General features: G+C 48.8%; 1 protein-coding gene across 1 annotated transcript; it reads right to left on the bottom strand.

Moving 5' to 3' along the window:
* Positions 1-367: 367 nt before the first annotated feature.
* On the bottom strand, positions 368-6,367 carry ANKK1 (ankyrin repeat and kinase domain containing 1). Its single transcript, XM_065738309.1, has 8 exons — positions 6,180-6,367; positions 4,886-5,180; positions 4,172-4,323; positions 3,637-3,686; positions 3,371-3,526; positions 2,997-3,115; positions 2,480-2,525; positions 368-2,246 (listed from the first exon to the last, which is right to left on the bottom strand). The coding sequence occupies exons 1-8, from the start codon at positions 6,365-6,367 to the stop codon at positions 898-900; spliced, it is 2,355 nt and encodes a 784-aa protein (XP_065594381.1). The 3' UTR covers positions 368-897.
* Positions 6,368-9,450: the final 3,083 nt, after the last annotated feature.

The raw sequence follows: 9,450 nt of genomic DNA, 5'->3' as shown, positions 1-9,450 counted from the left end.
TAAATGGGATGCATTTGTCATCACATCTTTTCCACGCATCCACAGAAACATCCACAAAAGCATATTATCAGCAAAAAAAATTTGAATCTAGACAATTTCATTCAATACCATGAGCAGCAATTTCCAGAGGAGCCTGTCTGATCAAAGAGAAGAGGAGCCTGAGAGCAGCCTTGCAAACTAATAGCCCGCAGCTAAGGCAGAAATGAGCCCCACCTGACTGCATCCACCAACTGCACCCATTTCCTGGCTTATCCTTCCAGCCGTCTTCGGAATGACAGCCTCAGTGTTTAAGGGATGGAGTGGAATTACTTCGCAGTGTGCTGCATTCATTTAAATACTTCTCACCAGTGAGTTTTCTTCCTTGGTTTATTTTTAATAAAGCTCTTGTTACAAAAATGAGATGTCAGAAAATCTGACACATCACTGCACCATTTGCTTAGTGCCTATTTCCAGCAGAAGGTGAGAATCTCAAGACTCAATTCCCACCTGCGACAAGCTGTTTTACACCAATCTGTTCTGTCAGAAAACAAAGAATAAAAGCAGGAAAATATGTGGAAGACACCTATATGTGCATTGTTATGTGTGATTTCAGCAGTGTCCATTTTAAAGGGGGTACACATACCTGCTTCCATCCCCACACAGTGAGTATCACAACAGAGAAGCACAGCCTAATGCCAGCATCACCAGGACAAAAGGATCTATAAATTTGAGCACTCTCAAAAATTACCTGTCATCTCCCCTCTATAGCTCTGTTTTCTTTTATTCTTTTAGTGTTTATACTTAGGAATTGCCATTAAAAATAAAACTCCCTGTAATCAGCAGGTGACAGGATATACTTAAGTTACTTAAGACCCTGATACTGGAAAATTCTAGTCATAAATGACAGATGCAGTGAATCTACAGATCTGTCCTTCTTGGAACAGTTCTGGGTCTTGAAATCTGAACATCATTCACCAGGGTCCTATTCTGCAATGTATTCATCAGTGAGTCCTTGCCTTGAAGCAACGTAATGATGTTTTCTTTCTGATGTCTAATTGCCAACTGGAGGGCTGTGCAGCCAGTAATATCTTCCACATTGAGCAGAGCACCAGCCTTGATCAAGGTCTTTATAATGGCCATGTTGCCCTTGAGGACAGCGAGGTGCAGAGGTGTCCAGCCCACTTTGTTCTTCACATTGACGTCTGCCCTGCACTCCAGGAGATTGATGACAGTCAGAAAGGAGCCTCGCTGCACTGCAAAATGCAGGGGGGCCCACTCAGATTTCTCGGTGATGTTGGGGTCTGCCCCACACCTCAGCAGCTCACAGACCACCGGCTCTTCGCTGTAGCGCGTGGCCAAGTGCAGCGGTGTCCAGCCCATGCTTCCCCTGGCGTTCAGCTTGGCACAGCTGTCTTTCAGCAGGTGGATGATCTCAGTGTGTCCTTTGAATGAAGCCAGGTGCAGGGGGGTCCAGCCTTTGTCTGTCCGCAGCTCAACATTGGCTCCGTACTTGATGAGTTTCTCACAGATGAGGTACTTCCCCCTCACCACAGCCAGGTGCAGGGCACTATAATGGTTTTGGTCCAGGCTGTTGACAGAGGCCCCGTTCTTCAGCAAATAGTGGACTACCCTGAACTTCCCCCGCTCCACAGCCACATGGAGTGGGGTCCTGTGGTTCTTCTGCTTCTTCTCCAGGTCTGCTCCCTGACTGGCAAGGAGCTTCACCAGGCTGACATGCCCAAAGCAGGCTGCCACATGGAGCGCAGTTTTCCCATCCACCTCTTGGGTGTTGGAGTCAGCCTGGCGAGAGAGCAGCACTCGGGCCACGTTCTCAAAGTTGTTCTGGGATGCCAAGTGCAGAGGGGTCCACCCATCATGCTCCTGAGCATTGACACACGCCTGGTGGTCCAGCAAGAGGCGAACAATTCTGTCATCCCCATTTTGAGCAGCGAAGTGAAGAGGTGTCCAGCCATCCTCATCGGGCATGTTGATGTCCGCACCGTGCTCTATGAGCACCGAGCAGATCTCTGGTGACCTCTTCTGAACAGCCACGATGAGCGGGGTGTATCCGCAGACTGCCTGGCTGTTCACGTTGGCTTTGCAGCTCAGGAGAAACTTCACCTTCTCCACGTTTCCCTGGATCACCACGAAGTGAAGCAGTGTGAGGCCATTCTCGTGAACTCTCCAGATCTCCTCAGACAGAATGTCCTCTGGGCTTTCCATCTCACTGTGTGAAGGTGGGACATGACTCTCCTGCTGACTGGTTCCTAAAAGCAGGGGAAACAAAACAACAGGGGAAGAAAGGCCAAGTGAAACAGTTTGGTGTGCACAAAATAGGAGGGACGGCATTATAGTTCATTTTCCTTCATTTAAAATGAAAAGTCACCCACACAGAAAACTTCCCTGAGCCATATCCTTATCTCTGGAGAGCAAGGAAATAGGCCATTCTTCTGGTTTACCTCTTCCTTATCTGTAAATGATGAAGGAGTTCTCGACTTACCACTGGTTCTGGTGTCTTGAGAGAAGATAAGCTCTTCTTTGTCACTCTCATTTTCGGGAAGGAGGAGAGAAAAAACAGTAAGAGAAAGTTGCTTGTTTGTAATATATCATTTTTGCACAGATTTCTTCTTTGCTCTAGAGTTTTGTGTTGTCATTCATGTGTTTTTTTATCCAAGCCTGTGAGCAGAGCAAATCATGACACTAATGGATATGGAGGAGCCTGAAGATATCTCAGGATATTGTGAGATTTTTCTCCTTTGCTCCAACTTTTAGATATGATAAAGCCTCCACAATGGAGGTGGAAGGAAGAATCTTCCTGTTGCACCATCTATTGTTTAGTGCAATGATCAGCTTGCTGGATTTACTTGGACTTTTCCCATCCCCATAAATGAATGACAGATGTTCACACAGGGTGCTGAGGTGCGCTGATGATAGTGATGGGAAATACCTCCTCGGGAGCTAGAAGGAAGATGGAGGGACTCAGTGCACTTTCCTGGGCACTGGGAAGCCTTGCTCACCTGCTGGTTCCCAGAGATGGCAGGTTTGTGGGACATCTTCCTGACAAGGCGCTCATTTTCTGGATCCACAACAAGGCTTTGTATCAGTGATAGCAGCATGTCTGTTTCTACAGGGATATCTGCAGGAGCAAGGAGACCTGTTACTGTGCAGATTACCCAGTCAGCACCCAGGGCTGTGGGAGTCCTCCATGTACCCTCTATGTGGGGAGGAAGGAAAGAGGGACAAAAAGGATGTGTTGACAGCAGATGGGTACCAAGCATTGACAAGGGGATGAGCACTTTAGCTGGCAGCCAGTTACATGGAAGCTTATCCCCCAGTTGTTAATCCAGGCAGCTGACCTTTGCCTAATCCATGCCCTGTTTGGCTACTACACCTGTAAAGCTTGGTCTTTGCTTAGGGTCTTGGTCCCAGCACCTCTTCATCAAGTCCACCATCTGCTGGCATTCCCCTGGCCAATCATCACTGATGGGTTCCAGGCAGGGCCTCTTGCCTGCTGCTACCTTGACAATGATGGCCATCATGTTGGCTCCTGAAAGAGTCACAGCGGTATACACTGGGGTTTTTCTCTGTGGAGATGGCTATAATAAACATATAATGAGTGTGGAGCATGTAAGGAGTGCATTCACTAATCATATTTACCTGCGTAAGGCTTCTTCTGCATAAGCACCTCCCAGATGACAATTCCAAAGCTGCAATGAGAGATTGTGAGCAATGATTCCCACGGAGTACTCATCGTACACAAACAGAAAATCCACGTATAGCTTTCATCTTCTCAAGAAATGGAAAACTTAGGAGAGGCGTCCACCAAGATGGGGGAACTAGGATTTCACCCACCACGCCCCAAAAGGACAATATTTTATGAATCATCACATACATCTCTGATGTCTCTGTCACAAAGTTTGTGCAGTGGATGAGTGACTTACAGCATTTCTCATTTCAATCTCCGTCCCTACACAGTCCATTTCATTCCTATTGGGTTATAGAGTCCCTGACTAGTGCAAGTGCATGTGACTGCATGAATGCTCCTTTGCTTGTTCTCTTGAGTCCGTGTAGTGTAGTAGAAAAGGAACTGACAGATATCCAGAATGTAGCTTTTATATGTGGGCTGCAAAGCAATTTGGCCAGAAGGATATTTGGATGCTGTCTCACCTATGTGCAGAAAGGCAGCCCTTACCTGTACACATCATATTTGATTCCTGGAGGCTTGGTGTTCTGCAGAAACATTTCGGGGGGGATGTAGCTCAAAGTGCCCCTCAAAGCAGAGCTTTCAATATATTGTATTCGGCTTGACTGCTCCATCCATTTAGACAGCCCAAAGTCTGAAATCTGCAAGCAGAGAACATGAGAAGCTTTCCCCTAATGTTCATAATCTCACTTCTTATTTTAGCTGGAGGATATCTCTGTCCTTCATGATCAAGAATATGAGGAGGTGCCTGATAAACCTGAGATAACCCAGCTAAAATCAAAGCAAATGCTTTTCACGAAGTCCAGCAGGTCAGCATTTTCTACTGTGTTCCCAGTTCTGGCACAATTAAAGCAGTGAGGCGCTGGCACTGCTGCCCAGAGAGCTGTGGGTGCCCCATCCCTGCAGGCACTCAAGGCCAGGTGGGATGGGGCCCTGGGCAGCCTGAGCTGGTGGGGGGCAGCCCTGCCCATGGCCGGGGGTGGCACTGGGTAGGATTTCAGGTCCCCTCCAACCTGAGCTGTTCTATGATTCTATGAATCTCCAGTATGATCTGGAATATATCATGAAATCTGCTGCTTCTTGCAAGCCACAGATGTCAAACATTCATTGAGTGTTCCTGAAGATCCTAATGGCTTCTGGACTCACAACAACCAATATACTACTATGAGAAAAAACTTGTCCCTGCAAACAATAAGGCCATACCTTGACATGCATATTCCCATCAAGGAGGATGTTCCCTGGCTTCAGGTCTAAGTGAAGCAAAGGAGGTGTCATGCTGTGCAGGAAATTCATAGCCAATCCCATCTCATGGATAACCCGGAATTTCAGCTGCCATGACATTTTGTGAGTGGGAAGAATTTTCTCCAACGACCCCCTGGCCATGTATTCCATCACTATGCCCAGAGGGCTGTTGCAGACCCCGTAGATAGTGACAATGTGCTGGAATTTGATTTTCTCCATCTTGGTTGCTTCATCCATTAGACAGTTCACACTGGTTCTGGGTGAAAAGAGGAGAACCAAGAGATAGTGTCAGCACTGATCCATAGGTGGAGTTCCTGTACAGCAGCTTCGGGCGATCAAAGCAGCCCTGTACCCCCCTAAAAGATTCAAATTTCCACTTGAATCAGTCCTGGGGCAGTCTAGACAAGCCTGCCCATTGCTGCCAGCTCTGCCAGACCTGCTTCACTCAGTCTTTGCATTTCCCAACCTGCTGAACAAGTCGGGGTGCCCAAAGCGTGCTGACAGACGCCAAACAGTACAAACATAAAGACTTCTAGAAGTTAGGAAGCACTCCCTGGGAATGAATCTGAGCTCACAATGACATCCTGCTGGGCTACCCTTGTATCAGCACAGTTCAGCTGAGCAAAGCCCTCTGCCAGACTTTCTCTAGTGGAACTGACCACTACACTGGTCACCCCAGCTGTGCTATTTCCAGTAGGACAGCTCATTCAGAAAGGCACAACCTGCAGCATGGAGTGCTGCACAAGAAGGGACCCATGTGGTTTCTGGCTCCCTTCTGGGCTAGTACTGCTGAGCATGGACCCACCTGCTCCCTTCCAGCATAGGGCATAGGATGGTGGATGCTGGCTGGTGCACAGCACTGCTTAGCCCCTGCCCTCTTGCTCTGGGGATATCCATAAGATTAAAGTTTCTTGAACTCATACATACAGAAGTAAAACTGATCAACTTGATTCATGATTTCCCAGAATAGAAAAAGTAAATGCAATATGCAGAGCATGAGTGCTGCAAACCCAAGGCATGGTCACTGCCAAATTAAACCATCTCCACTGGAGTCGGTAACATCACAAGAAAAGGGATATCAGCATGTGGCTTTTAACTAGACAGGATCCTTTCAGCTTGAATGCAGTATAAATTTAGAACAAATAATTTCAACAACTCAGCAAGCCCAGCAACAACAGCTGGAAAATCCTCCACTAATTTAGTTTGAGACACACATATGTGCCGGATCACAGTGCCAGAGGAGAGCGGGCATTACCTCTCCACGCCGGGGTCCTGCAGCAGGTACGGGGAGCATTTCACCGCGTAGACCGTCCTCCACTTCTTGTGCTTGACTTGGTACACGCACCCAAAGCCCCCGCTGGCCACCTTAACCCAGTCCTCCTCGAAGTCCTCTTTGCTGAAGACAGTGAGGCTGCCCCGTTGCTGCTCTGCCCCCAGAGCCATGGCAGCAGAGGCAGCCCAGCACTGCCAGCTGCTTGAGCGTGTGTGGGAAGAGCTGAGGAGCTCCTCCACTCTGAGTGTGAATGGGGAGGTGCATGGTGAGCCAAGGGGTGGGTCCCCAGACCGTGTGTGTAAGGAACATCAGCACATAAACCTGAGAAACTGCTTGAAAAGAAAGGTAAGCAGCATGGAGAGCCAGGTGGCAGGGATGAAGGAGCTGCTGACTGCCTGGAGGGGCATTTCAGGACAGGAGAGCACAGCAAAGAGCTGGTTGAGGCAGTTCAGCCAGCACCAGCACACAGGCTGCTGGTGATGGTTGGTGACCCCTCTCACAGTGGTTGCTCCCCTGCCCAAAGGAGCAGGCAGCAGCCGTTGTGGGATCAGTGGGACACTACTGGGATGGCTCAGTGTGGAATGGGCCTTTCTGCAGCTCCAAAGGGCACCCCTGAAGTCAAATCCATATCTTTCCAATTTGGAGAGAAGGATGTTATGGAGAACCATGTCAAAGCCCTTACTGAAGTCCAGATAGATGACATCAGTGGCTCTTCCCTCGTTCACTGATGCAGTTACACCATCAAAGCCACACGGTTGGTCAGGCAGGACCTGCCCTTGGTGAAGCCATGCAGGTTGTCCCATATCATTCCCTCTCTTCCATGTGCCTTAGCACAGCTTCCAGGAGGGTCTGCTGCATCATCTTCCCCAGCACAGTGGTGAGGCTGACAGCTTGGTAGTTCCTCAGGTCCACCATTTTTTTTTGTTTTATAAATGGGAATGTTACTGCCTTTTTTTCCAGTCACCAAAGACTTCATCCTTTTTCATCTCTTAACAGTCAGCCTACCCTAGCTGAGAAAGGCTCCATTTTAAGAAACAAGCTTTCATCACACACACAGCACGGAGGTGCCCACTCTTTATTAACAGCTTCTCACATTTACAATGCACTCAGGTACTGAAGCCCACCTTTGTAAGAGGCACTGCAGCGCTGGGCCCTGCAGGATGCAACTGTGTTCTGCAGACAGCAGTGACTGCAGGCACTGCCCCAGCACCACACAGCACTGCTGCACTGCCACATGCAGACACTGAGTGATTTCTTCCCAAAATCACAGCTGCATGGCTGACACGTCCTGGCAGTCCAGCACACTGTCACAGCTCTGGAAGGTTGGGATGTGTGTTACCAGCAGCCACTGAGCACCCCTTGAGCTGTAGCTTTGCACAGAACCTGCTTTGGTTGCAGATGTGTCACAGGGAAGAGGGCAAACCTTTGGGGCTGGGGTGCTGCTCCTTTGTAGCTATGTCACCCTTGGTGCACACACTCTTTGACTTGCTCTGTGCCTTAAGTCTCCATCAGGTTTTAATGACACTTGTCTGGGGCATAAACAGCGTTAACAGCTTAGCACAGGGACTACCTATGTGGGTAAGGCAAAGTCAAATGGAATGTGGTGCTAATTTCCACAGCAGTACTGCAATGCAAGGAACAATGAATGCTTCTGCAAGACACTGAACCTTGACCTAGAGGTTTCAGCTACCTGGCAGATCTGCTTTCCCTTTTGGATGGGCTGCGTCTGCAGTCCTCTACTCTGCAGTCTGTGGGCTCATGTATGCAGAAGGAAAGAAAGGAAGGAGAGAGATCTTGCTCCCTGGGTGAACCAGTCTACAAAAGCTATACAGTGTGCAGTTCAAAAGCGTTTGCTTTTCTGATTACAGTAGCAGAGGAGTGGGATCAGTAGGACCAAGCAGTTATGTGTAGTTCATAGGCCATGGATTTCTCCAAATCGTGGATAACTTAGGTTTTTGGTTTTCTGTCTGTGATGCAGCCAAAGGGAGATGAAAACACTGCCCAGGACAGTAAAGCCAGTCAGGGATCCCAGCAGAATGGGCACCAGCACGACAGAATTAGGACCTGGAAAGAGAAAAGTCATCATTCTGTGAATAGCATTGAGAGGAGAAAGGAGATTAAAACCCTCTTTCCAGCATGCCAAGCAGGTGTGGCTGCTCCTTTCCACAGGGTGAATGACAACCACGACCATGGCAGGAGGTTGGAACTAGGTGGCCTTTGAGGTCCTCTCCAACCTGAGCCATCCCATGGTTCTGTGACCCTATGATTTGGTAGTGCCCTCTCAGGCACATTGCCTGCTTTGCCATAAGGTCTAAGCTGTAAATATTCTTTGAAGAAAATAAAATAAAATAAAATAAAAAGTAATCAGACATACAAGAAATTAAGTGACTATCAGAGATGTGGCAGTGAGTCCCTGAAGTCTGTCAAGCTCATGATGTGACAAACTGAATCCCTCTCCATTCTAACAGCTGGGCAACATCTAATTAACAGAAACCAGCTGCTGCATTTCAACTATGGACTGGAAGAAAAAAGAAAGAGCTCCATAAATTGAGCTGAGACTTCAGCAGGATAGAGCTGCCAAGCAGGAGACCCACCTTCCACAGGGCTGTACTCTGAGCTGTCCTTTGCTCTCAGAACTGGACCAAATGAGACCAGATTGTGCAGGTTTCTGTGGATGTTCCTGTCCCCTGGCAAGGGGAGCAGCTCTGCTCCAACAAAGCAGTCCTGGAAAGAGACAGAGGAGCACTGAGCAGAGCCCAGCACATCCCTCTTAGCACTCCCTGCCTCCATAGAGCTGAGCATCCTAAACCCACGGAATGACCCACATTGAGCATGAGGCACTGGCATGGGTTTGGCATGTGCCTCATCCCTGGGCCTTGCCAAGCTTGGGGAAGGAAGATTTGAGGCTTTGGAAGGTGCTCAGGTCAATGAAGGAGGACCCTGCCCACGTACCTGCTCACAGCCTGCGTGGCCCTGCAGGCAGACATTGATCTCACAGTGCAGATAGGCCACAGAGTGATTCAGCATCTGGAACAGCTGGATGGTGAAGCTGCCAGCTCTGGACTCACGGCTTGGCAGTAGCTGGATGTGTCTGCATTCAGGTGGCAGCCTGGCAAGGGCAAACAGAAAACAGCTTCAGCTTCCACCACTCCTGGGTAATGACAGGGAAGGGGCAGACACTGCTCTGCACAGGCTGTCTGCCTGGTCCCACGTGAACAAAAATCCCCCAAACCTCAGTTTCCCAGCCTGGATG

Source organism: Cyrtonyx montezumae, unplaced genomic scaffold (genome assembly GCF_038088225.1).
Source record: "Cyrtonyx montezumae isolate F1298 unplaced genomic scaffold, pur_monq_1.0 scaffold_22, whole genome shotgun sequence".
In the NCBI taxonomy this organism is placed as follows: domain Eukaryota; kingdom Metazoa; phylum Chordata; class Aves; order Galliformes; family Odontophoridae; genus Cyrtonyx; species Cyrtonyx montezumae.
The sequence above is the reverse complement of the archived record's forward strand: the minus strand, read 5'-3'. Positions and strand labels throughout refer to the sequence as shown.

What these genes read in the sequence shown, in the direction of transcription:
- ANKK1 (XM_065738309.1), bottom strand. Translation starts at nt 6,367, where the DNA reads ATGGCTCTGGGGGCAGAGCAGCAACGGGGCAGCCTCACTGTCTTCAGC. An exon ending in ATCAAATATGATGTGTACAG is followed by an intron (nt 3,687 to 4,171) that starts GTAAGGGCTGCC and finishes CTCTCATTGCAG; the next exon opens with CTTTGGAATTGTCATCTGGG. An exon ending in GCAAAGACCAAGCTTTACAG is followed by an intron (nt 3,116 to 3,370) that starts GTGTAGTAGCCA and finishes TTGCTCCTGCAG; the next exon opens with ATATCCCTGTAGAAACAGAC.